This window comes from Mobula birostris, chromosome X, assembly GCF_030028105.1.
Source record: "Mobula birostris isolate sMobBir1 chromosome X, sMobBir1.hap1, whole genome shotgun sequence".
Taxonomy (NCBI): domain Eukaryota; kingdom Metazoa; phylum Chordata; class Chondrichthyes; order Myliobatiformes; family Myliobatidae; genus Mobula; species Mobula birostris.
The window spans coordinates 51,183,377-51,211,337 of NC_092402.1; the positions used below are offsets into that span (position 1 = coordinate 51,183,377).

The 27,961-nt window shown below is 46.5% G+C and overlaps 2 protein-coding genes across 2 annotated transcripts in view; both read left to right on the top strand.

The window, feature by feature from the left end:
* The window catches only part of LOC140191772 (probable ATP-dependent RNA helicase DDX23), a 126,172-nt gene that overhangs the window by 17,802 nt on the left and 80,409 nt on the right, over positions 1-27,961 (top strand). The gene's annotated exons all lie outside the window — the stretch shown is intronic.
* On the top strand, positions 144-27,258 carry cs (citrate synthase). Its single transcript, XM_072248735.1, has 11 exons — positions 144-318; positions 15,227-15,274; positions 16,304-16,411; positions 18,187-18,252; positions 18,409-18,540; positions 18,846-19,034; positions 19,613-19,812; positions 20,518-20,647; positions 21,520-21,621; positions 26,048-26,257; positions 26,624-27,258. The coding sequence occupies exons 1-11, from the start codon at positions 265-267 to the stop codon at positions 26,792-26,794; spliced, it is 1,410 nt and encodes a 469-aa protein (XP_072104836.1). The 5' UTR covers positions 144-264; the 3' UTR covers positions 26,795-27,258.

Genomic DNA, 27,961 nt, shown 5'->3' on the forward strand with positions numbered 1-27,961 from the left:
CGGACCTGGCCATTAGATAGCGGGATAGAGGAGGCAGGCCATATACGCCCCCTGAGTAGTGGTCCAGCAATTAGCGTGATGAGTATGGGCAGGTCATTCACGACCATCGCCCGGTAGCAGCGCACGGGACGGTCATGCCATCGTCATCCTGTGGAGTGGCTCCTCCCTTCTGTGCGCAGGCGTGTTGAGCGGTGACGCGAATGCCTTCTCCTTCCTTCTCGGCACCGTGAAACCTTTCAACCTTGTGGCTGACTACTGAGCATCATGTCTCTGCTGGCAGCGAACAGAGCGGCGGCCATGCTGCTGCGGAGCGCCAAGGTGAGGCGGTGCGTTCCGGCTTCCCGAACCGGGGAGGTGGGCAGCCGGGGTGAGCGTGAGGACCGACGGCGTGGCGGGGTGGGCATCAGGCTTCGGTTTGACCACTAGGCCGCGGTCGCCCGGTTGCCATGGAGTTGGGGAGTCCGTCCGCGAGGTGTGAGCAACTGAGTGGGTTTTTTGAGTTTGTTGGGGGTGGGGTGGGTGGGAAATAGACGGTGTAGTTAGGTGTAGGTTCCGAGGATGGAGAGATGGAGGTGTGTGGGGTGGGTGATAAGGGGGGGGGGAGAGAAGGGTGGATGTGAAAGGGGGCTCGGTGGAGCTTGAGAGTGAGGGGATGGAAATGGGAGTGAGGGAAAGGGATTGAGTATGTGGGCTATAGAAGGCAGGTTGGTGAGGTGTAGAGGGCAAGGTAAAGGATTGGGTAGTGTTAAAGGTTGAGTGGGCATAAAATGAGGGTAAAGGGAGGTGAGGACGGATGTGAGTGTAAGGCCAGGGGAGATGAGGAGGGAAAAGTTAGATGGAAGGGGTATGGGTGTAAGTTGTGCAGGAAGGGTTGCAGGACAGGGCACAAGCTAGAGATTGAGGGCATATGATTAGGGTGATGGGTGCCATTCAAGGGTGGGGGTAATGGTGGAGGGGTTACTGGATGGAAGCTGGTAGCTGAAGTCCAGCCTTATTCTAGGGGCCATCTGCCAATCCTTGTACCCTACAACACTCGAGTAACCAACCCCTTTTAACGCAATCAGACTCCTGGGTCTTTTGATACTCCCTTCCCATATGGCCACATAATTGATCCCCTCTGAGGCTTTCAAAACCCTCCTGCCTATGAACAGCATCTGGCCTTGACGTGCATGGGGTTGTTGGTGTTGAGGGAATATCCCAATTTCATGTTATTCCTGAAGTAAAATATTTTGGGGGCCTTATCAAAATGTCTTCAAATTCTAAACGGCATGAGTGATTAGTGTAGGTTACAGTCCAAGCTGTATATTTGGCAGGTTAAAAGAACATTTCTGTTGTTTTGCATACAGACAGACCGGAGCTACTTTGTGGTCTAGCAGCACTAGACTGGGGATGTATGAGTTAATATGCACTTACTGTATAGAGATACTGTAGACAAGGTCATGTACAATAAATGAGTGTTGGGAACAAAGAGACCTTGAAGTAAATGTCCAAAGGTAACATTACAGCTAGATAATGTGGTTAGAAGGGCACATGCAAAGCTTTTTATCATTGTTTCTGGACTACTGTGACTGCACTGGAGAGGGCAAGGGAGAGATAAGAGTGTTGCCAACACTGGAGAATGCTAGCTCTGAGGAAATATTTGAGGTTGGCTCTGGAACAGAGTCAGCTAAGGGATGTGGAAAGTCTGATTGGGAAGGACTGTTTCCCTTGGAAGGGGGTCAAAGGTCAGGGAGCTGAGGTTTAAACAAAGGTGGAAGGGTGAGTGGAGGAGAATTGTTCTCCCTCAGGGAGTTTGTTGCCTTGAACTAATAGTGGAGGCAGAAACATTTCCCCACTTTTAAGCAGGACATTCCTGGTCAGCATAATGATGGGCTGAATGGTTGTCTCTCATGTTATGAGCTTTCCATGCTGGTGTCATTAATGCTGGTTATCTTCTGTGGACCAAGCAACATCAGGTTCAAGGTTAATGTAACACCCCTACTGCTTCATTGTCCCTATGTATAATGACAATAATGACAATAAATGCTGGGAGGTTACTCAATTCAATTCAGTAACCTCCCAGCATTGGTCTGTCCACCACATTTGGCAAACAATTCATGAAACTGATTTTGGCAAATGTGGCACCAGTAATGGTGTCCATGTCTCTGTAGTCCCCAGGGCAGGGACCTGTCTCAGGATGGTGGGTCTGAATGCACCAACCCATGGTAGAGTGTTGTTAGCTAATGCTGCATGTATGGTGTTGTCAAGCAAGACCAAAAGGGTAATGATGTTTGTGGCGTTTTTATAGAACCCACAGCAGTACAGCACAAGGACAGGCCCTTTGGCCCCAATGTTATGACGAACTAATTAAACATTAAACTAAATCCTTCTGCCTACACAAGTGCATGTCTCTCCATTCTCTGCGCATTCATGTACTTATCTAAGAGACTTTTAAATGCCTCTATTGTATTTGCCTCCAGCACCACCCCTGGCAGTGCATTCCAAGCACCCACCACTGTTTTTAAAAAAAAAAATAATAATAATAATAATTTGCTTGCATATCTTTTAACTTGCCTCCTCTCACTTGAAGTGGCAGTGGAAGCAGGTTTAGTGGTGGCTTTATAATGTAACTGGATAAGTACTGGAGAGATTTGCAGAGGCATTTGAAGACAGGATGAAGCAAATTGGATGGGTTCTCCAGTGTGGTGAATCGTTGCCTTCTGTATAGTCTGTTATTGTGGAAGTTCATCTCTCTCACTGGTGGGACACCTCTATCTTTTCCTGCTCGGAAAAGAGAAGGTTGAATTATGTTCTAGTGAATAGGTTCTGATGGACAGCTACAGTTAACAAAGTACTTTGGGGGGGGGGTGATTGTGAGGAGGGGGAGGGCATGCTGAGATAAACGAGAGAGCAGCTTAAAACTAGTTCCAGACAACAGCACCATGAATTGAAATCTGAAATCAGTTGCCAACTGATTTCAAAGCAATGAAACATTCCTGCACTGTATTTGAGGGGCTCTCTGTAGCAGCTCCCATGAGTTACTTGACAGCAAGTACAAGAAACTCACCAGCCTTCCTCTCGTACTTTCCAAGTTTCCTGCTGCTATCTTGGCTATAATTTACTTTACCAGCATCTTGGCATCACTGGTAAGGTAAGCATTTGTTGCCGTCAAAGGTGAAGGTGGGCTGCCTTGCACCTTTGCGGTCTTTGAGATGATTGTGCTCCTCACTACACTGTTGCAGAGAGTGTTCCCTGACCTACGGATGAAGCAGCAACAAAGCTTCCCAATCAGCAGAGCATCAGGCTTAGAGGGAACCTGCAGGTGGTTGTGTCCTTGTGTGACAAGTGTTCTTGTCCTCAGCGGTAGAGGCTGTGGGTTTGTGAAGTGCTGTCGAGTAGCCTGGATGAATAATAGCTGTGCATTTTGTAGATAACATTCACTGTTGCCAAGGTGTGTCAGTAATGGATAAAATGAATGCTTAGGGTGGTGGATGGGGTGCCAGTGAAGCAGGCTGCTTTGTCCTCCATGTTGCTTGGGAGGAGCTTTTGGGTGTTAGCAAGTGAATCATTTGCCACAGGAATCTAGCCAGTCTCTAACCTGCACTTGCAAATGCTCCAGTGGTGATCCCCGCCCAACCCTAAGACGTAATAGTGTGGGAACTGGTGGTGCTAATGTCATAGGTAGTCTCTCACATAAATAAACTGGGTGTTGAAAGTACAAGGTGTGGTTAGTAAGTTTGCACACCACACTAAAATAGGTGACATCAAGGTTATCAAAAACTACAATATCTTGATCAGTCAGGTAAGTAGGCAAAGAAATGGCAATTGGTGTTTAATCCAGTTAAATACGATATTGCATTTTATGATAGCCTAAACAGGATGGGGCTAAGTGGACAGTGGGACTCCGTGGCATGTTGTAGAATGGAGGGATTTAGTACAAGTTTGAAGTTCCTTGTAACCAGTGTCATGACTAAGCAAGATGCCAAAGAATACATTTGTCATGCTGGCCTTTGTCAATCAGGGCATTGAGTACAGGAGTTAAAACATTATGTTCCTGTTCTACAAGACTTTGAGGCTCCACTTGAAGTATTGTGTACAGTCACCATATTATAAGAAAGACATCAAGAAACTGGAAAGAGTGCAAAGAAGATTTGAGAACTTTGCTGGAAATCGAGTGCCTAAGTTAATGGGAGACGCTGGTTAGGCTAGGAGTTGGAGGATGGGAGACAGGAGTGACCTAGCAGAGGTCTATAAAACCATGAGAGGGCATGGGCAGGGTGAATGTGCAGTGTTTTTCTCAGGGTAGAGGAACTAAAATCTAGAAGGCATACTGAGAGGGGAAAGATTTGAGACCTGAGGGGTAACTTCATGCAGAGGGTGGTGCATATACTGAAGATGCCAGTGGAAGTAGTTGAGGTTGGTCTAATAACATTTAAAATACATTTGGACAGGTCCATGATTAGGAAAGGTTTACAGGAATGCAGGCAAATGGAACTGTCTTGGATGGGAATCTTGGTTAGCATGATGAATTGGGCTGAAGGGCCTTTTCTGTTCTTTATTACTCTGCAATGGAGGTGATTGTGGCCTGCCATTTCTGTGGCACAAATGGCACTTATCAGCCCATGCTTGAGCTTTATCCAGGTGTTGCTGTCTGCAGGCGTGAACTGTTTCATCTGCTAACTTAAACACTGTGCAGTCATCAGTGAACGTTCTCACTTCTGACCTTGGGAAAGAAGGTTATTTTGAGGAAATAGCTGGAAACGTTGGGCCTGGCTCACTGCTCTGAACAACTGCAGAAATATTCTGGGGCTGGGATGTTTCATCTCCCACTGTAATGGCTGCCTTTTTGTGCTAAGTATTTCCTGCAATCCACCGGAATGTGGTGAGCACCTGTTCTCAACACTCCCTTGTCAAAGCAAAGGAACCTCTCCTGGATTCCATAGTACAGTATTAGGAGGTTCCTTTTGTTTACAATCTTCAATAGTACAGACTCCTCACCTCCCCCACTCACTGTGAAAATATAATTACTGAAAAAATACAACACCAGCCCAGTCAGTCTTTCCTAGTGTTGGGATCTTTTTGTGCCTTTCTGATAGAACATAGATGAGAACTCTGGGAACAAGCAGTTGTATCATGAACTGCAGCTTGAGTTCACCCGTCACATCCATTTTGGGATGATGGTGCTGCCTGTATTGAGAACACACAAAAATAGCTACCACAGATCACAGCCAAGAAGAGTGGTGCTGGATGGATGCTGTGGGGTCAGTAACTTTGTTCTGTTCCATGACAGGGAGAACATGAAACACTAGCATACATCAGCTGATAGTGTAAGTTTAGAGTTGGCAGCTAGTGAGACTGAGCATAAACATGCCAACAGTCCACTTGACCTAGGTGGCCACCTTGGCTAGTCCCACTTGCTTGTATTTGGCTTTTATCCTACTAAATCTTTCCTGTCCACTTATCCAAATAGAAGACCATAAGATATAGGAGCAGAAGTAAGCCATTTGGCCCATTGAGTCTGTTCTGCCAATCATGGGCTGATCCAATTCTTCCAGTCATCCCCACTCCCCTGCCTTCTCCCTATGTACCCACCTCATCTACTTTCTCTGGCAGCTCTTTCCATATCTCCACCCTGAGCGTGAAGGAGTTGTGCCTCGGGTCCCTAATGAATCTTTTTGCTCTCACCTCAAGCTTATGCCCTCTGTCTTTGGTTTCCTTTCCCTGGAATTAGACCATATGTATAACCTATCTATACCCCCAATGTTTTATGCACCCCCTCAATCTCCCTCTGAGGAATAAGTCCTAGCCTACTTAACCTCTCAATAATTCAGACCCTCAAGTCTTGGCAACATCCTCAAATCTGCACTCTTTCCAGCTCAATGACATCTTTCCTATAACAGGGTGACCAAAACTGAGCACAATACTTCAGATGTGGCCTCACTGACACCTTGAACAATTGCAGCATAAAATGTCTTCTCATTTGTTTTCTTCCTTCTAACTTGTATCCCTCTTCCACTTCCCACTTTCCATGGGCTCCTTCACAGCTACCGGACATTCTGGATATGAGGGTCTAATGCTGTGGTGCCTGAGGACTAGACTGTAAGGGACTAATCCACTCTGCCCCCAGCCCTGGCTGTGAGAATTGTGCTGCTTCTTGTCTGCCATGTACGGCTGAACTGGACAGATTCAGAAAAACACCAGTGACGCTCATCTATCTGATATGCTAACACTAGGGAGTATTTCCAACACCTCTTCTATTGTGGTTTATGGCAAATACTGCAGAATATTGCTCATTTGATGTTTTCCTCTTCTCCTCCCCCCCCACCCCCCTCCGTGTAACTGATGTGTAGCACACTAATCAGCAATGTAATTAATCTGAGTGCTTGCTTTTTGACTGTGGAGAATTCCAGAAGGCACTCAGCACCTCTCAGCTGTACATTGTGGGGCGGGCGACCTCTGGACAAGGGGATGCCTGTGAAGTGCTGTGCTCGATGGTCCTCTGTCATGTAGCTTGGTATGTCAAGCCAATCAAAGTTCAAATTTCAAAAAATAAATTTATTATTGAAGTACATGTCACTATTGCAGCTCTGAGATTAATTTTCTTGCAGGCATACTTAAGCAACTTGTGTGGAAAGAGATGACAAATTGTGCAAATACAAAAAAAGAAATAATACATAAACAATCAATGAGAGTCCTTGAAAGTGAGTCCATAGATTGTGGGAACATTTCAGAAATGGGGTGAGTGAATTTATCCTCACTGGTTCAAGAGCCTGATGGTTGAGGGCTAACTGTTCCAGAATCTGGTGATCTGAATCCTGAGGCTCCTGTACCACCCTCCTGATGGCAGCAGTGAGAAGAGAGCATGACTTGGGTGGTGGGGGTCCCTGATGATGGATGCTGCTTTCCTGCAACAACGCTCCGTGTAGATATGCTCAATGGTGGGGAGGGGCTTTACCTGTGATGGACTGGGCTGTATCCACTATTTTTTGTGGGATTTTTCGTTCAAGGGAATTGGTGTTTCCATACCAGTCCATGATGCAACCAGTCAATTATTCTCCACCACACATCTATAGAAGTTTGTCAAAGTCTTAGATGTCATGCCAAATCTTCACAAACTCCTAATAAGGTAGAGGCACTGGGGTGCCTCCTTCATAATTACACTTGCAACACCGAAGAATTTAAAGTTGCTGACCTTTACCTCTGAAGTGGACTGGCCCACGGTCCTCCGCTTTCCTCCTCCTGAACTCAAAAATCAGCTCCATGGTCTTGCTGATACTGAGCAACTGATTGTTGTAACACCACTCAGCCAGATTTTCAATCTCTCTCCTATATGCTGATTCATCACCATGTTTTATTCAGCTAACAGTGGTGTCATCAGCAAACTTGAATATGGCATTGGAACTGTGCTTAGCCACACAGTCATCAGTGTAAAGCAAGTAGAGCAGGGGGCTATGCACACAGCCTTGTGCATCTGTGCTGATGGAGATGTTGCCTAACTCAGTGGTCCCCAACCTCCGGGCCGCGAAGTGTGCAGCGGTAGCTGGAGCGTAGCCAGCACATCTTTGAGAAAAAAACAGAAATAAACAAGCTGATTAGGTGCCACCCGATCAGATGATCTGGGCTGACATTTACGTGCCGGGCGGCACCTAATTAATTAGCTTATTTATTTCGGCATTCTTCTTAAAGATGTGCTGGCTGCGCTCCGGCTGCCTGCATGCTTCGCGGCTCGGAGGTTGGGAACCACTGTACTGAACTGAGTGGGATCTACAACTGAGCAAATCTGGGATCCAATTGCACAAGGAGGTATTGAGGCCAAGCTCTTGAAGCTTGTGGATTAGTCTCAACACACGAGCAGGCTGACATCTTTCTCCAGAAATCAGGAATGCTTTTCCCTTAACCTCTGAGCAGCAGTGCATCTTTTGTCATTTCCTGTTCAACCAGTGTCTTCCTGGGTCACTACAGTTTCTAGCCGCTTACTTAAATCTGGCAACAGATTCTCCCTATTCCCTTTTCCTCGACTGCCTTGTCAGCTAAACTCTCTGCTTTAAAAATGGGATTAGGATAGGCTTAGTCTAAATGTGTTTGGTTGCTGAGGATGAAATGAGTTTGAAGGGCCTGGCTGCATGCTGTATTGTATGAACAACCTTGGCTCCTCCATTCACTGTAGATAAGTGACTTCTGCATCCTCCCCAGGGTTGAACCTTTTTGTTAAGTTACAGGATGTGAAGTTGCTGATGTCGTTGAGCAGGCAGACCCATTGAGTTGTGGCAGATTTAACCCTCTTTCTCCCCCCCCATCAGCTTCTCTTCTCTCTGCCCCCCCCCCACCCCACCCCACCCTGGGAATTGTTCTTTCCCAGTTTAGCTTGGTTGCATACAGTTGATAAGCAAATATATGCCTTCAGGCTTTTGTATCTGTTCCCCAATGGGGGGCGGGGGGGAGAGAGAGAAGAGAACGTCTTTGATTATGATTTAATAGCAAGATAATACAATAACCCAAGGATAGCAACTGCAGGGACATGCATTTTCCCCCAGCTTTTGGTGTCAAAGATGATTAAACATGCCTGCAGGTGTCCCACTTAAATGTCCCTGTTAGTGTGACATGCAGCACCTGTAGAACTGGTCTTATTTTCAATTTTGCATTGAGAATCGGGCTTTGAGCCCCACAGAAGAGCCACTGTTGGTTGAACATGGAGTACAGGTTTAAGATGACTGGATTCACTTGCAGTTAATATTATTTTGAGATGTTTTATTATACTTTAAAATTATATTAGTTATTTTGAAACCTCACTTATTTAAAACTATAATAGTTAGAAACAGCTTATTGAGAATTGGGCTCTTTCTAACGCCATCTTTTTAATCCCACTGATGTATAGCAGGTGAAATCTTCGAACATTTAAAGTTTTATTGGGAACTGAACCGAGAAGACAAATGTCAACCTAAAAGTTAATTGAGTACTTCAGTGGATTCAAACTCATCCACTTCTCTCTCTGTAGTATTGGAATAAGTGGGCGGAATCAGATTTATTATCAATAATGTGAAATTTTGTTTGCACCAAGAATACATTGTGCAAAAAAAAAAGGAAAATGAGATAGTGTTCATGGACCATTCAGAAAGCTGATGGCAGAGGGGAAGAAGCAGCAAAGTGGTGAAAGGTTTATGGGACTAGCAAACCAAGAGGCAGCTTCCTGTCTGAGGAGCTTGTTTGGAGAGCTGAGTAATGTGGAAAACTGGATATCCACATGCACAGGGTTTGATGTTGGTTGTGGCCATGCCTGTGGAGTTTCAGGCATCATCGGGCAGCACTGATCCTGACTAATGGGGCCACTGTTCATCAACTGGCATAATGTTGTAATGGGAGCTCAGCAGAGAGGCTCTCAAGTTAATTGTAGTATTGTAGTGGACAAAACAACAAGTAAGTCAATTAATCCATTTGTTCGCGCGCATACCATCCTTCTGCCTAGCCAGGGCAAGCAGTGAGAAGGTAAAACGGAATCCGTATCAAAATGTAAATCTTGCATGTTAAATTGTTAATTTGTTCACAAAATCTGGCACGGAAAGCTGGCATCTTCATCTTTTATTTATAGGGACTTGGAGTCCAGCTACACTACAGGTACCTCAGTGCTGCCTTTAAAAGAAATTTGGGATGGTCCAGTTGTTTGATGTTTCTTTGGTTCAGATCCTGGGGAATTAGGAAACTCCTAATCTGGATAGGGATGCAAGCTCTCAGTTCCAGACAGCCTTGCCTCTTGATTATCCTGCATTCCTAATTTCCTTTGAAGGAAGTGGTGCGGTGCCCATAATAGTGTATCAGTTTGTTAGAATTGGATGCTTGCAAGGCCACATTAGAATCAAATTTATTGTCACTGACTTGTATGATGTGAAATGTTTTTTGTGGCAGCAGTACAGTGCAATGATACAATTACTGTAAATTACACAAAGTTCAAAAAGAATGAATAACAATGTGTGTATGGACTGTTTGGTAATCTGATAACGGGAAGAAGCTGTTCCAGAATCATTGAGTGTGGATCTTCAGGCTCCTGTACCACCACCTGGATGGTAGTAAATAGAAGCGGGCATGTCCCAGATGGTGAAGGACCTCAGTGATGGATGCTGCCTCCTTGAGATACCAGCTTTTGAAAATTTCCTCGGGGTGGGGGTGTTATGCCTGTGATGGAACTGTATCCTCATGCAATTGTGGAACAAGTGTCACACACAAGCCAGACCATGAAAGGACTGGCTTTTTTCAGCAACCCTGTAATTAAGCTGTCTTTTTGTTTTAAAAAAGAGTTCTAGATTTATAGAGTACCCATGGATCACGGTGAGACTACACCTGGAGTACTGTACACTGTTTTAGGGTCCCTTTTAATAAGGATATATCTGCACCGGAGCCAGTACTAGAGATTCAGCAGGCTCGTTCCTGGTTCATTTCTGTCGTCTGCAAGAAGTTTGCATGTTCTCCCTGTGACCGCATAGGTTTCCTCTGGATACTTGGTTCCTCTCACATTCCGAAGATGTATGGGTTGGAGTTAGCGAGTTATAAGCAAGCTATGCTGGTCCAGAAGTGTGGTGTCACTTGTGAGCTGCCCCAGCACGTCCTCAGACTATGGTTGTAGATGCGTTTTATTGTACATGTTTTCAGACAAGCAGTTTGAAAAGTTGATCTGTATTATTTGAAGTTGAGAAGAATGAGGGGTGATCTCATTGAATCATTAGAATTTAAGGGTGCATGACAGTGTAGATAGTGAGATTTCCACTCATTCGAGAGTTGAATGAGGGGATAATAGTTTCAAGATGAGTCATTTAAACTGTGGTGCCTAAGAACATCTGAGTGTGGGGATGCTCAAGAATTCCCTGCCCCCAAAGATGGTGGTGGGCAAAATACTGGTATTTAAAGAGGGAAGTGCTTTTTAGAAAGATGAGGGATTGAGAGCTGTGGGAAACTGGGACCAATGAAGAGATTAGTCTTGAGGGGTTGAGTGACCTAATTATGTTAATTTGGAAGTTGCTGCAGTGGGATTTGAACTATCATCCCTGGCTTAGAATAGCCTCTGAATTCCTAGTCCTGTGATTTAACTTGGCATCACTCCGTGCACTTTTGAAATTCTTCGACTGTTGCCAATTTTGGAATCTGTGCCAGAGTTGAGTCCTTTTCCAAATTTGTATGCAGTAGAAGCAGCCCCTAGTTAATGACAGGGTTTAATTAATCTGGAGTTCTCCTGATGCTGGTTTGTTTGCTAACTTACAATAAGTATAGGTTTTAATTTACCAAATGGTATTCTGGTAGAGCCATCAATTTGTGACAATTTAAAAATCAATACAACATGACTTGTCTTTAGCATGTTGAATCTGGGCTGGCCTTGTCTATAAGGGCAAACTAATTAGAACCGGTCCTCATCTCTCCCCTGTTATTTATAGCATCGTGGATAAGTATTGCAGTGCCAAGTTATTTTGTTGTAAAGTGAGATGCAACAAAGGCAAAAGCGAATTAAAATGGTGGTATATTTGGATCTGTGTTCACAGGGTGCAGCATAACTTGTATTAACTTTAAGTTTGTTTCAGAATGTTGCCAGTTTGAATTCATGACCTCACTGCGGTCCCAGTGCAATGACACTTAGGTGAAGCTTGGGTCTGGACTGCTAACTGGAGGTTACAATGACACCATATGTATACAGTGGCAGCCTCCTTTTAATATGTGATCCGTTTGACCGCCTGAAGCACTCCAGAGGCTACAGTAGCCAGGGTGAACAAATGGGCTGACTCATTCAAGGACAGTGTGAAACAGCTGCTTTACACTCAGTCAGCCTGTGTCTGTTGACAAGTTTTGTCGAATTTCACCTTATAAGCATGAACTCGTTTGCAGCAAAATGTCTCCAAGGCATTTCCCTTACAAAAGTGTGATATTAAGACATGGTTCATTGAGGTGCATTGACAAGGAGAAGCAAGATGAAGACTGCAGAACAGGCATGCAATCAGTAGTGGAACATATAACACAATCTGCTGGAAGAACATTGAACAGAATCTGTGGAAGGAAAGGAGCTGTAGGTGTTTTAGGTTGAAGAATGACCTACCTCATTCTGTTTCTTAGCAGCACACACAAAATGGAGGCAGTCAACAGGTCAGACAGCATCTGCGGAGGGGAATAAACTGTTGACTGTTTATTTCCTTCCGTAAATGCTGGCTGACCTGTTGAGTTTCTCCATTTTGTGTGTTGCTCAAGGTTTCCAGCCTCTGCAGAATCCCACAGATGCTGTTTCCAATAGATTGTTTCCAGACTCCATTCTCTATGTTGTCCTGTGTCTCTATGAAATATGTAAATAGTGTGGGGGAAGTGGGGAGGGGGTGGGGAGGAAGAAGGTGAAGAATGAGTGAAAGGCCAAATTGGAAGTGTGCTGAGATCTCAGGACTGAAGGGCAGTGGTGCACTGGCTATTTGGTAACTTGGAGTAATTTTTATGTCTTGCACTGTACTACTGCCAAACAACAAATTTCACAGCCAGTGATACTAAACCTGGATTCTGATAAATGTGATTCAGAAGGTTGTCTATGGCAGGGGAGTGGAGAAAGTCTGCTGAATTTCAGTGTTGCTCATCATTGGAAGTTTAGCAATAGTTCAGATGGAACTTCTCAGTATGCATCTCGCTTAGTGTAATTTGTTTCTTACACAGGAAATGAATGTTTCCAAGGCAAGGGATTTTCATCATGAAGTGCAGGAGTCCCCAACCTTTTTTTGCACCGCGGTCCGGTTTATTCTTGCAGGCTGGCCGGCCAGTGGTGGTGGTGGGGGGGGGGGGGGGCGGATGTTCAAGTTCAACAGTGCGTGACAGGGAATGAGGAAAGGTACAGCTGATTAATATCGTTTCATATCGCCAAATCGTATCGTTTCCGTTTCCTCGCGGCCCGGTAGCACATGCGTTGGGGACCACTGATGAAGTGCATAAGAGAACTCGGCGGGGTGGGGGGGGGGACTTCAGCCTGTTCTGCCATTCAGCATGAGCTTTGTTAATCTACCCTCAGGCCTCAACATCTCTTCTCTGTCAGTTCCACCTACTCCCTGATCTTTCAAATCTTTATCTACCCTGCTTTATCCCTGTCATCTAACTTCCACAACCCTGAATTCTCAAAGTTTAACAAAAAAAATTTCCTGTACACCTGAGTTTTAAATGACTGTCCCCTTTTTGTTTTGCAACTAAGAGTTTGAGAGTCTCTCGCTAGTGGAAGCATCCATGTAAGTCACTGAATATGGTGGTATGAAAGATCATTTGGAGGGAATCTAGTTCTGTGTTCCCATGTTTTAGACTTCTTAAATACATGACAATTGATTGACTACAGTTCCAATAGTCATAATTATCTAGTTTTGCACTTTAAATGTAGACAAATAGTTTGCCAAATTGCATATTTACAATGGGAGGCCCTCCTAACAAGCAGAACCTCTTTGAATATTAGTCTCTGGTCTGAAAGCTTCTGAATGCAAATTGACACCCAAAATATACCACTTGGTGTTGAGGCTCCCTGAATATATAACTAGTGAAAATATGAGGTGACAGAACAGACCAGTCCTGTACTGTTTGACCTTTAACTTTGACGCAGGAGTTGGCCACATTACTTTCTCTGATCTTATCCTGAAGTTTTTAATGGTCATCAATTAACAAATTATCTTTTGTGGTCTCCTGTGTGGTTAGCTGGATCAAATCAGAATACCCCATACCAAATGATCAGCTTCAATAGTCTTGAATATCAGTTGAAGTTAAATTTGAAACACATTTCCTGAAGGTTGGTTCCCATTTTAATTTCTATCAGCTGTCCATTATTTGAATTCCAGAATAATCCCTTAGGAGCAACATAGTAGCAGTGGTTAATGTGATGCCGTTACAGCTCCTGTGGTCACTGATCAGGGTTTGAAAAGTCCACCTTGTCGTGCTAGGAAATTATCAGATACTCCTATAATCTTGGGGTAGAGGCTGCCATGATTCAGCTTTTTATCTTTTGCCCCATGGGTTGGGGAGGGAGGAGAAGGGAGTGAATGTCTGGGGTGGGTGGGGTTTTTGATTATGCTGGCTGCTTTACTGAGGTAAGAAGAAGATGGAGTCCATGGAGGGGAGTTCGGTTTCTGTGATGTGCTGAGCTGTGTCCACAAATCTGTAGTTTCCTGTGGTCACGGGCAGAGCTGCTATTGCACCAAGTTATAGTGCATCCAGATAGTTCTTGCATATGACTGTGAAGTCTCTTCAAGGTATGCTGACTTTGACAAAGTGTACTGTCCTTTGGAGTTTGTGTGAGCTCCTCTCCTCTCCCCCCCCCCCCCCCCCCCCAAGTGCAGGCGCACAAAGCACGGAGAGAGCCTGGTGAGCAAATGGGGAAAGTGAGGAGTATCATACTAAACTTGTAATCAGATCAGAAGACTGACACCAGAATTTTGTACTTCCAGTGCCCTCGCTACGGAACATACACTGTATCTGTTTCGAGACTTTGCCATTATCCTTGACCTGAGCTGACTGCTGATTTAGCAATGTTTCTGACTTGGCCTTGTGTTCAAACATCTTTGTGTTCTCAACCCCCTCAAGTATGTCATAAAGTCATTATCCTACATCAGGGAAACTGGCCCTTCAGTCCGTCTAGTCCCCTGCCAATCATCAGCCATCCACTGATCACAATCCATTCATCCCTACATTCCTATTGCCTCACCCACACATACTGAGGAGACACGACTCAGTGGCTGATTAACCCACTGATCCCACACGTCTTTGGGACGTGGAGGGAAAGCAAAGCATGTGGGAAAACCTGTGCAGTCACGGAAAATGTACAGACCACACACTTACAATGTCTCCTACTTGCTAATTGTGAGGAGTGGTTGATTGTTTCTGGCCTGTACACTTTGGAGCTTAGGAACGTGAGAGAATCTCATTGAAACCTACTGAATATTGAAAGGCCTAGATCAAGTGGACGTGGAGAGGATGTTTCCAATTGTGGAGGAGTCTACAGATGGGGAGGAGTTTCTTTAGCCAGCGGGTGGTAAGTCTGTGTGGAGTTTGTTGGCGCAGATGTCTGTGGCAGCAAAGTCATTGGGCACACTTAAAGTGGAGGTTGATAAGTTGATTAGTCAGGACATCCAGGGTTATGGGGAGAAGGCAGGAAAATGTTGTTAATTGGGAAAACAAATCTGCCATAATTGAAAGATAGCCCAATCTAGATGGGCTGAATGCTTTTGTTGTATGGTGTATTCAAAGAACATCTTTTGTTTTTAAACAGAATTCAGCGTGCATTGTAGTTGCCTCGCGGAGTGCAAGTTCCTCAACGGTGAGTGGTTTCCCTGCTGTGTCCCTGGACTGTCACACCCTTGGTTCCCCAACATCACTCCCATGTCCCCTTATTGCTTGGATCTGTGCCTGGGCTTCCTGACTGTCCTCTTCTCCATCCCCCTAACCCCTTGCTGATCCCACTGTGATGCTCCAGACTTGAGAATCTGTAGTCTCTTCTCTCCGTTTTGCTGTTTCACTGCAAAGTCTCCAAGTGCTTGCCCACTCTGAGCAAGGGTTCCTCTTTAGAGAGCTTCTCTCATTCCACTTTGATTCCTGCTGTTCGACCATTGCAACAGCTTGGACCTCCCAGTGGCCACCCATTGGAATTTGATTTCCATTCCTGTTCTGACATCTCTGTCATGGCCTCCTCTGCTGAATGATGAGGCCAAACTCGGGTTGGAGGAGTAACATCTCACATTCTGTACAGATGGCCTCCAACTTGATGGTATGAGCATTTATTTCTTCATCTTCTGATAACCACGCCCTCAGTTACCCCATGTTTTGATGGCCCTTTCTCAGCTCATCACCTGCCCATCACATCCCTCTGGGTCCCTTCCTTGCATGGTCCACTGTCTACAATCAAATTCATTCTTCAGCTTTTTACCTCTTCCACATCACCTCCCAACTTCTTGCATCATCCCCTTCCTCCCCCACCTACCTTCCCCCTTATCTGGTCTAACTTATCACCTGCCACCTTGTATTCCTCTCCGTCCAGCTCCCTAGCTCATAGGCTCACAGCTGGAGGTGCCTCCCAATATCCATGACGTCAGAGAACGTGGGCAGCATCTGCACCTGCAGACTTTGGTGTTTGGGGGGGGGGGGAGGTTGGTGTTCATGATTGAGAGTTGCAAGGTGTCAGAGCAGCTTCAGTTTATGTTGTGTTTCAAAGATCGGCTTCTTGAGGTCGCCCTGTTCCTTTAGCGACACTGACCCAACAAGGGGCATGGACGCACGCGAGGTGGTTTGGCGGTGGAAGCCACCAATTGTAGCCCCTGTGCAGAGTTTAACAATCACATTTCTTTTCTAGAATTTGAAGGATGTTCTTGCTGACCTTATCCCCAAGGAACAGTCCAGGATCAAGGCATTCAAACAGCAGCATGGTAAAACGATCATTGGACAGATCAGTGTTGACATGGTAAGGGTTACGATTGTTGTTGCGGTATAGGGCGGTGGTGGATTGGGCAGTGTTGACTGGTGGCCAGTGGCCATCTCCAAAATGGTTGTGCCTCTTCTTGACACTGCAGCATTGTTAGTCATCCCCAGGGTCACAGATTGGGTCAGCACAAACTCCCTTCAGCCCACCTCTTTACCCTTCAACACCAATTCCCTATGCTCTCATTAGGACATTCCTTTTATGTTGTTCATTCCTTATGCGCCGTGTTGTATGATATAGGCTAAAGAGGTACTACACCTTGCCCAAGGGTGACCTGCAGGCTACCGGAGGGAAGCAGCGCCTTACACTTTGTTTGGTAGAGATGGATCTCCACCCAGCCTCCCTATCTTTAGAGATTTTATTTAAAGCCTTCTGCTCCAATGATCCCATGCTGCCCGATTCCACCATGTCTAACCCACATGTCTTTGGAATGTGGGAGAAAACCAGAGCACCTGGAGCAAACCCACATGGTCACAGGGAGAATGTACAAACTCCTCACAGTAGTGGAATTGTACCCAGGTCACAGGCACTGTAACTATGCTACAGAGCCACCCTAAGTTACTACTCCTACTTCCTACCTATTTACATCTGTCTAAATCTTCCTCAAACACTGAGTCTCTGATTCCAGCACCACCTCTGGCAGCAACTTCCAGATACCATCCACTCTCCATGTGGGGAAACTTGCCCCTTGGGTCCCTTTTGAACCTCCTTCCTCTCACCTTAAACTTCTTCTTTGACTATCAACCCTATTGGTAGCTCTGTTTTCCTTCACTCCAGAAAAAAGAGCCCACCTTATCCACTCTTCCCAATAAATGAAGTCATTCAATCGTGCAACACCCTGGTGAATCTCCTGCATCCCCTCCAGTGCAACCACATCCCATAGTGTGGTGATCAGTGCTTTACACAATACTCCAAGTGAGGTCTGTCAACTGTTGTAAAGTTGCAACATATCCTCTCAGCTGTGCCCTATGAAGGCAAACATACCATATGCTGCCTTCACCCTATCTGTGTTGCTATTTCTAGGGAATTGTGCATGCCCAGGTCTCTGTTCATCAGCATTCCTTAGTGTGAATTTAGAATTTATTTTTGTTTCTTACATCCATCTCATAACATGAGGGAGTGAAAACCTTTATGGTGCATCACTGTCACAATGTACAAGCAATGAGGGGAAATGCGAAGGAAATTACTCAAATTGTTTACCATGTACAGTCAGATACAATGTACGATCAGAAATGCAATCAGATCAATGGAAGTGCACTACCATTTAATGTTTTATCCTCATCTGACTTTCCAACTTGCCTTTTCATCTGCCCAACACTCCCTCAACAATCCACCTGATCGATAACTTGCTGTAGCCTTAGGCAACCTTTCCCACTTCACACACCACCTCAAACTTTGGTGTCAAACGTTGTTCCGGAACTCAATGGTACTAGCTGGAAATGGCTCAAAGACTTACTGTGTTGTGCTAGGCAACTTCCCACCCCTCCACTGCTTATGAGGGATACTATTATTGGGTTTGGACGTCATAAGGTGTGAGATAATGTAAAAAGGACCGCACTAAACGTATAGGGTTGAAAGGGAAATTATATTACAGTAGACAGTTTAGTGGTGGGGCCAACAGACTGTTTCCCTGTAAAGTAAAAGCTATCCCCGTGGCCACAGGGTTGGGATTTTCCTTGCATTGTGTTTACATGGGGCAGGATGGAGCTGAGGTGCAGAACAGTCTCTGAGTTAACAGATGACATTGCTCTTCCCAGGTGTACGGTGGCATGAGAGGAATGAAGGGCTTGGTGTATGAGACGTCAGTGCTGGACCCGGAGGAGGTACGTATCTCTGAGGTTGGGATCCCTTGCACTCTCCTGGCCCTGCTCACTATACTTACTCTGCTCTCCCCTGCACACTCATTCTCTGCACTGCACCCTTCCCCCACCCTTGACCACACGTGGTTACAGATGTGGATTTGTGATCCTCTCTGCTAGGGCATCCGTTTCCGTGGCTACAGCATCCCAGAGTGCCAGAGGCTTCTGCCCAAAGCCCCTGGAGGAGAGGAGCCCCTTCCTGAAGGCCTGTTCTGGTTGCTTGTGACTGGAGAAATCCCCACAGAGGAACAGGTGATGGATTTGTGCAAACTGTAGTTTTTTCAACTGTAACACAATATTCTGCGCATTGTTTCCTTTGTACTAACTTAATGCACCTGTGTACAAATTTGTCTGGATGGCAAGCAAATAAGTTTCACACTTGTATCTTGGTACATGTGATCAGTTCGATGGGAAATGGTAAAATGCCTCCCACCCCAAAGTTTGGTGGGGCTGGCAATGGTTGGGGTGGGGTGAGACCATTCTCTCACTGCGCCCCTTTCCCTGCCATGTTCTACTATGCTATGGACTGACCCTTCTCTCCCCCACCCCCAACACAGGTCACCTGGCTGTCCCGGGAATGGGCACGGAGAGCGGCCCTGCCCTCCCATGTGGTCACCATGCTGGACAACTTTCCCAACAACCTGCACCCTATGTCACAGCTGAGTGCCACCATCACAGCCCTCAACAGTGAAAGCAGCTTCGCCCGTGCATACTCTGAGGGCATCAGCAAGACCAAGTATTGGGAGGTAAGGAGGGGGGGAGTGGGAAGGGAGCTTTTGTGGTATTGGAGCATTGAGGAAGGAATTTGTGGGGAGGGATGTAAGGGTTGTCCAGTCCTTGCAACACAGCCAAGTACAGAGGTAAGGGGGATTTGAGGGATAAATATTTTGAGGCAGTGGTGGAGCCAGTCTGTGGGGAGAAGTGGAGGGATTGTCCAGTCCCTACTCCAACAATACAAAGTACTGGGATGTAAGGAGGGTGGATGTGCTGGCAAGTGTGTGGGATGGTTGTGAATTGGTGGGTCTGGGCTGGGGTGGGACTGCGGGATTGGGTGAGTGTGCAGCAGACCCTCAGACCAAGCAGTTGGCTCTCTGGTGGGGATCCTGCAGTGTGTTTACCCTGAGACTCAGTAATTGAGGTCTGCACTCTTGGGGTGGGGTTGGCCCACTACTTTCAGCTAAGCCCCTCTTCCTGGGCTCCCAGAAGCATCACTGTGGGAGGGTGTTGGTATCTATCTTGGTCATCCTCTGAGCTGTAACATTTGCTGAAGATGTTTCAATGCAGCCTTAACTTGATTGTCCTCTCTTCCCACCATTTCCTGTAGTTTATCTATGAGGACTCGATGGACCTCATTGCCAAGCTGCCCTGCGTGGCAGCAAAGATCTACAGGAACCTGTACCGAGAAGGCAGCAGTATTGGGGCCATTGACTCTGACCTGGACTGGTCTCACAACTTCACTAACATGCTGGGTTACACTCAACCTGAGTTCACTGAGCTGATGAGACTCTACCTCTCCATCCACAGGTCAGTGTCGTCTACCCTGGCAGAGAAGTGGAGGTCAGTTCCTGGGTGTCTCCTAGTGTCTGCACTGGAGCTAATCTTCTTCCCTTCACCTAACCGTGCTCCTCTGCAGCAACACTCATGGAGCTCAGCAGGTCAGGCAGCATCTGTGGAGGGAAATAAAAAGGATGTGACCCTTCAGGGCTGAAACAGCGACTGTTTATTCCCTCCAAAGATGCTGTCTAACCTGAGTTCCTCCAGTATTTTGTGTTCCTTAGGATTTCCAACACCTGCAGTATCTCGTGTCTGAGTTCTGCACCTGCCCTGCTCTCAGACTCGGTAGTGGGTGGGCAACGTCTGGGTCAGGAGCATGAGATGCAGGGTGTGTGGTGTGGTTTGAGTCTGAGTCCAATTCCAAGCCCCCTCATCCACCACTGTCTACTATGTGGCAGGATGTGTTCTGGTCTTACGCTACATACGAGAGATGTGTGTGGGCAGTAACCAAGCCCTTCCTTCCCCAGGTGTGTCTGTCTGGAGGCGGATTCTGCATCAGAGGGTTGTAGAACAGTGTTTCACTTACCTGACCACTGGAAGTGGTGGGTGGTGCTGGGATGTTGATCTGGAGAGACAGTATGGGGCCTGTTAAGTTCCCTCTGTAGGAGCTCTGCTCTCACACTTAATTCTCGGTTGGACTTCGTTTAACTGTCATCACTGTTACCTTGTCTGCAGTGACCACGAGGGCGGAAATGTGAGTGCACACACAAGCCACCTGGTGGGGAGCGCCCTCTCTGACCCCTACTTGTGCTTTGGGGCTGCCATGAATGGACTGGCTGGCCCTCTTCATGGACTTGCCAATCAGGTAAGGTGTTGGCTGCACTGGGAGAGGATATGGGGGCTGTTTGATCCAATGTCCGAGGGTGTAGGGCATAGTGGTGTGTTTGGTGTTGCCACAGGGATTGGTGCTCGGTCCGTTATTTATCAACAATCTGGATGATAATCTAAACGGGATGAATAAATTTGCGGATGACACTAGGAAGGGGAATTAGGTTGGGGGTGGCTAAGTAGTTGTGGTTACTGGGGTCACAAGCTTGAGGTGAATGTTTATCACACTGGGAATGTGAATCAGTGTGGGGGTAAACTCTGGGGAAGTCCTGCCTCTGTTCCGGTCACTGGAGACTTGGCCTGGACCACTCCCGGGGGAGAAGGCCCAACCCACCACTTTTCCTTTTGATGGAGTGCCAGTGGTTGGTCTCTGGAGAGGGAGGGGAGTATGGTTCTTCTGAGGTGGTTAGCGCAATCATCAGATCGGGGTCCGGTTCCTTCTGCTGTCTGTAAGGTATTCGCATGTTCTCCGTAACCATGAAAGTTTCTTTCCACATTCCACGACAGACATTTAGGGTTAGTGATTTGGGGCATGCTATGTGAGTGCTGAAACCATGGTGACACTAGTGGGCTGATCAGCACAATCCTTGCTGAATTGATGCAAACAATGCTTTTTACTGCACTGTTTTGATGTACATATGACAAATAAAGCTAATCTTTTTAATCTCTGGAAAGAGGGGTGGTGTTGGTGGGGTTTGGATAAATATCCAGTTTCCTGGAACTGAGGTGCTTGCACCAGCAGTCATGGACAAGAAAGGATTTACAGAGTTACTGAGTCAGGATCAGCTCAGGCAGGCACAGACAGCTAGGGCCGGTATGACACTTGTGTGTTCCCTCCCTGACATTCAGGAGGTGCTGATCTGGCTGACCAACTTGCAGAATGAGCTGGGCGGTGAGGTGTCCGATGAGAAGCTGAGGGAATTCATCTGGAACACCCTCAACTCTGGCAGGGTGAGTGGATGAGGATGGGACCAAGAGATAGTGTGGATGGTCTCTGGGGTGGGAGGGGAATAATGCCACAGATCATAAGAATCCCATTCGGCCCATTGTCTGTTTTGCCATTCGAGTGATTCATTTTCCCCTCACAACACCATTCTTCTGCCGCCTTGTAACTGTTGACACCCTTACTTACTTAGAACCTATCAACCTCCACTTTAAATATACTGAATGACTGGCCTCCACAGTCACTCTGGCGATTAATTTTACATATTCACCACCCAATGGCTAAAGAAATTCTTCCTCATCTGTTCAGAATCAATCAGGTTTAATATCACTGGCATATGCTGTGAAATTTGCTTTGCAGCAGCGGTACAATGCATTGTATAATCATTAAAAACAAATTACTATAAGAAATACTTTTTTTTTGCACTAAAATGTTTGTGAGGTGTTTATGGGTTCATTGTCCATTCAGAAATCTGGCTGAGTGGAAGAAGCTATTTCTGAAACATTGAGTGTGTATCTTCAGATTCCTGTACTACCACCTTGATGGTAGCAATGAGACTCCCACTATTGAAAATGTCCAGGGCTTTCAATCGTCAGGGCTATCCCTTGAGGTTGAGGATGATGGTCTCTGTTCCATTGATCTATTTATGGGCTCCCAAGTGGCTTATGAGTCCAATCTTGGCTTTAAAAGTTTTTCCGCATTCAGGACAAGTAGTTCCAGATGGCAGATTGGGCTTTGGTTGTTGCTGCCTCTCTTTCCATTTTCTTTTCTAATTTTGCATATCTGTTGGCTTCGAAAGTTGCTGTTCCTTCTCGAATGATGGTTTGCCAGTTCCCTGTCCTTGGCATTGGTTTCCCAATTGTTGATGATGGTGCTACATTTCTTCATGTTGGCTTTTAAGACGTCTTTGGATCTCTTCTGTTGTCCGCCTCTTTTGCGTTTGCCGTCTTTAAGCTGGGAGTAGAAGATTTGTTTCGGCAGACGTTCGTCTTTCATCCTAACATGACCGCTCCATCTTAGTTGGTTCTTGATGACGTAGGCTTCAATGCTTGTTTTTGCTTCATTTAGCATGCTGACGTTTGTTCTTCTATCTTCCCAGCTGATATTTAAGATGTCTCGGAGACAGCATTGATGGAACTTTTCAAGTGCCTTCAGATGTCGTCAGTATGTTATCCAGGTTTCTGATGCATACAGGAGCGTTGGGATCACCACTGTTTTGTACACTAACATTTTGGTGTCTGTTCGAATGTCACGATCGTGAAAGACTCTTGTTTGGAGAAGTCCAAAAACTATTCCAGTGCATTTAAGACCATGTTGGATCTCGACATTAAGGTCGACATTGGAGGAGAGGTGACTTCCAAGATACAGAAAGTGGTCCACGTTTTCCAGGGTTGTTTCGCCAAGTTGAAATGATGGCTCTATCCGACTTGTCTCAGTTGGTGACGGTTGGTAGATGATCTGAGTCTTGGAATTGATGGTAAGTCCAAGTTTTGTGTATGCATGGTTGAAGGCAGTCAGACTCTGTTGTAGGTGGTTTTCTGAAAGAGCTGCAACACTGTTGTCATCTGCGTATTGGAACTCGTGGACTTGAGACGGGCAAGATTGAAAAGTCTGCCATCCGTTCTGTAGACAATTTCAATTCCTGGGGGTAGGTCGTCCTTGATGATGTGGATGATTGTCGCAATGGAGATGAACAAAGTTGGGGCAATCACGCATCCCTGTTTTACTCCTGATCTAACTTGAAAAGGCTCATAGTTACTGTTGCTGACCATGATGACATGCTTGCCACAGTCATGGAGGAGTCTCAGGATTCGAATGTACTTTTCAGGGCATCCATAGGTGGACAGGACATCCTGTAGGAGTTCCCTTGATACCGAGTCAAAGGCTTTGGTGAGGTCGATGAATCCCATGTACAAAGGTTCAAGTTGTTCATGAAATTTTTCTTGTAGTTGTTGCATTGTGAAGATGATGTTGATTGCTCCACGTGATGGTCTAAAACTGGCCTTTGTCTCCGGAAGGATCTTCTCAGCTAAAGGCTTGAGCCTGTTGTTCATGATGCGGGTGAGGATCTTTCCTGCTGTTGCTAACAGAAATTCCACGATAATTTCTGCATTTGGATCGATCGCCTTTCCTTTTGTAGGTGTAACGATTGCTGAGTCTGTAAAGTCTGCTGGTACGTCTTCATTTATCCAGATCTTGAGAAGTTGATGCAGTTGGTAATGAAGCAGGTTACCTCCAATTTTGTAGATCTTGGCTGGTATTCCATCGAGTCCAGCGGCCTTGTTGTTTTTCAAGGTTTTGACTGCTTCCTTGACTACAAGTGTTGGTATTTTGCTTAGGGAGTTGTCAACGGGCTGCTTTGGAATGTTGTTAATCACATTCCTGTCAAATGAGACAGTTTGATTTAGAAGATCTCCAAAGTGCTCCCTCCACCTAGAATTGATGTCAGCATTGCTCTTCAAGATGGTTGAACCATGTTTGCTTTTGAGAGGGGCTTGACCGTGAGTGGATGGGCCAAAAATAGCTTTAGTTGCGTTGAAAAAAATCCTCGAGTGTCGTTGGCGTCTGCTAGTTGTTGGATTTCCTGAGCTTTCTTCTTCCACCATTGATTTTTCAGGTTTCGAGTGCTCTTCTGGACTGCAGCCTTGCATTCCTGATGGTGTTTCCTTTTGGTAGCCGATTGTTGAGCGTTTTGTAAGGTGATGAAAGCTTTACTCTTTTCGTCGATGAGTTGTTGGAGTAGTTTGTCGTTATCATCGAACCAATCCTGATGATTTTTCGTCTTGAACCCAATTGTTTCTTTGCAGGAGGTGATGATAGCGTTCTTCAATTGATTCCAGTGTTCTTCTACAGATGGTGGGATTTGTTGAGGCAGTTGTTCTTGAAGCAACACTCATAACATGCTGGAGGAACTCAGCAGGTCAGGCAGCATCCGTGGAAATGATCAGTCAACGTTTCGGGCCGGAACCCTTCGTCAGGACTGAAGAGGGAAGGGGTAGAGGTCCTATAAAGAAGGTGGGAAAGAGAAGGCTGGTAGGTTCCAGGTGAAAAACCAGTAAGGGGAAAGATAAAGGGGTGGGGGATGGGAAGCAGGGAGGGGATAGGCAGGAAAGGTAAAGAAGGAAAAGGGGAAAGCACAATGGTTAGTAGAAAGAGGCAGAACCAAAAGGGAGGTGGAAGGCAGCTGGGGGAGAGGGCAGAGTGACATCGGGATAGAGGAAGGCAGGGGGAGGGAATTACCGGAAGTTGGAGAATTCGATGTTCATACCAAGGGGCTGGAGACTACCCAGACGGTATATGAGGTGTTGCTTCTCCAACCTGAGTTTAGCCTCATGGCAGTAGAGGAGGCCATGTACGGACATATCCGAATGGGAATTTGAAGCAGAGTTGAAGTGGGTGGCAACTGGGAGATCCTTTCTGTTGTTCTTGAAGATTTTGTGGAACTTCTGTACATGGTTGATGTCTTGAAGGATGTCAACATTGAATTTCTTAAGTGTTCTGATTTTGGTGTTTCCTTTTGGGCCGAATCTTCATTCTCATGGTGGACAAGATGAGTCGATGGTCTGTCCAGCACTCGTTGGCATCAGTAACAGCTGTTGTTATCAGTACATCTTGTTGGTCCTGAGATCGTACAATGATGTAGTCGATGAGGTGCCAGTGTTTGGAGCATGGATGCTGCCAGGAGACTTTGTGCCTGTTTTTCTGGCGAAAAAGGCTGTTTGTAATCACCAGGTTGTGTTCAGCACATTTGGTGAGGAGGAGTGTTCCACTGGTGTTGGCCTTGCCAACTCCTTCCTTGCTTATTATTCCAGTCCAGAGCCTATGATCTTTCCCGACTCTGGCACTGAAGTCTCCCAAGAGAATAATCTTGTCGTTGGGCTTTCAATATCTTAGAGGTTTCAATGAGATCCCCTTCAAACTCCAGTGAGTACAGACCCAAAGCCATCAAACACTCGTGCATTAACACTTGCATTCTTGCAATCATGCTTGTAAACCTCTGGACCTTTTCCGATGCCAGCATATTCTTTCTTAGATAAAGTACCCAAAACTGCTCTCAATACTCCAAATGTTCTCTGACCAATGTATTTAAGCCTCAGCATTACACTCTATAGATGCTGCCTGACCTCTCAATGAATGCTAACATTACATTTGCCTTCCTTGCCAACAACTATCTGTGATCCGAGGGGGAAGGAGAGTGGTGATGGTCTGTGGTATGGGGGAGGCTGAGGTGTGGGGGGAGGTGTGTAATGGGGGGGGGGTGAGGTTAACCAGGGTCAATATTGGGAGTAGGTGATGGTGGGTTGGTGTCACCAGGCTTGGATGTGTTGGGAGGGCTGATGGGATGGGGGGCTACTCTCTAATGCTCCCCGTCCCTCTTTCCACGGAGGTGTGTGTGCCCAGAAGCAGAACAGTGACTGCCTTGTCGGGTTGCAGGTGGTACCAGGATATGGCCATGCCGTGCTGAGGAAAACTGACCCCCGCTACACCTGCCAGAGGGAGTTTGCCCTCAAGCACCTCCCCAATGATCCCATGTTCAAACTGGTGGCTCAGCTCTACAAGATCGTGCCAGGGGTCCTCCTGGACCAGGGCAAGGCCAAGAACCCCTGGCCCAACGTGGATGCCCACAGTGGTGTCTTGCTTCAGGTGAGGGGCAGGGTTGGGGACAGGGAGGAGGGCTTGGGGAAGGTTTGTTGGAGGGTACTGACATGTAACACTCCCTCATTCCACCAGAGTCCTGTGCTTGATCTTAACCCAACTGACTATTCAGTATGTCACAGCTGTCCCATTATCATGACCTCCATCTCTCTCAATATTAGAGAATGAAGGGGGTTAACTACCTCACCCTGTAACCTCTCTATTCTCATCAGAAAATGAAGGAAATGATCCAGTACACCCTGTGTAACATCTTGCTGTCTTTTCTCTCCACTAAACCCCCCCTCAGTGTTACAGAATGAAGTAGGTGAGCCACTACTCCCTGTAACCCATGTCTCTTCTCTTTCTCCCCCACAGTACTATGGAATGAAGGAGATGAACTACTACACTGTGCTGTTTGGGGTGTCTCGAGCCCTTGGCGTCCTCTCCCAGCTGATTTGGAGCCGCGCCCTGGGATTCCCGCTGGAGCGTCCCAAATCCATGAGCACAGATGGCCTGATCAAGCTGGTCAAGAGCAAGTCGGGTTAATGGCAGGACCCCAAGGCCTTCCATATGACTGTCGCTGGAGGAGGAGGTGCTGGTCAGTGCCCCCAGAGAATGGCACGACCTGAAGAATGAGATGTATACTGTGTCTGTCTCAGCTGGGATTGGGGGGGTGGTGGGCTGCTGGCACCAAGGGAGCAGGAAAAAAAAACAGGGATACTTAAGTTAAGAATTAGTTTCTTTTGTCAGAGAATGGGCGACATGTTACGTTGACTTGGACACAAGGACGGATGGATATGAAAGCGTGCGCGCAAACACACTCCTTAGGAAGTGGGCGAGGTGAGGGTGAGCCAGCCTCGAGTAATCTCTCTCTCTCCTCACTGCCCAACCCACTGTGGTGACATTGGCAGAGAGAGCTACAGGACTTTAGTTGTGTAAATGTACTGATCGTGTCTCATACCTCAGGTTGTTCAGCATTCAAAACAGGAAAATAAATGTTTTTATTACTGGCTTGGTTCAGGTGTTTACCCTCTGGTCTGGGTACAGGATCTTGTGGGTAGGAGAGTGGTCACTCCTCCCTATGGGGCATTTGTGTGTCTTTGTTTAGCATGGGTTAAGCTGTTGGGAGGGGGGTGAGGAGTGTATGTGTCCTCCCTGTCTGGTATGGGGTCAGGTTGTTGGAGGGGGGAGTGTGTCTGTCCCTGTCTGGTTCAGGGGTTGGAAGGGAAGATGGGCTGTGTATTTCCCTCCATCTGGAAAAGTGCACTTCCCCTTCTGGAAAGAAGCCAGTGGGGGGGGGGAGGGGCTCTGTCCCCATCTGGAGCACACTTTAGGCCATGGTGGGGGTTATATGTGTGACACCCTCCCTGTCTGGGGCAGGGTCGGTGTGTGGAGTGTTGCCCTCTTTGGCATCTGAGTGAAGGGTGTGGGTAGGCAGGAAAGTTTCTCCTTTCAAATATTGGTGGGGGTGGGGTAAAGATGTGGGATGTAGTTGTCCTTTCATAGTCTGAAGGGATGGGGTTGTCTCCTTGGCTGTGGTTTGGGACCCTGGGGTTTGTTAGTAGTGATGGAGGGGTCTTCACTCTAACTGTCCTGAGACACAGTGGGCTATTGTTCTGAGAAGGACGACGGGCTTTAGGTACTGGAAACACAGGGAGACAGTGCCAGCTTTTGTCTCAGCTGAATGAGCTTTGTCATAATGAACCAAGAAAA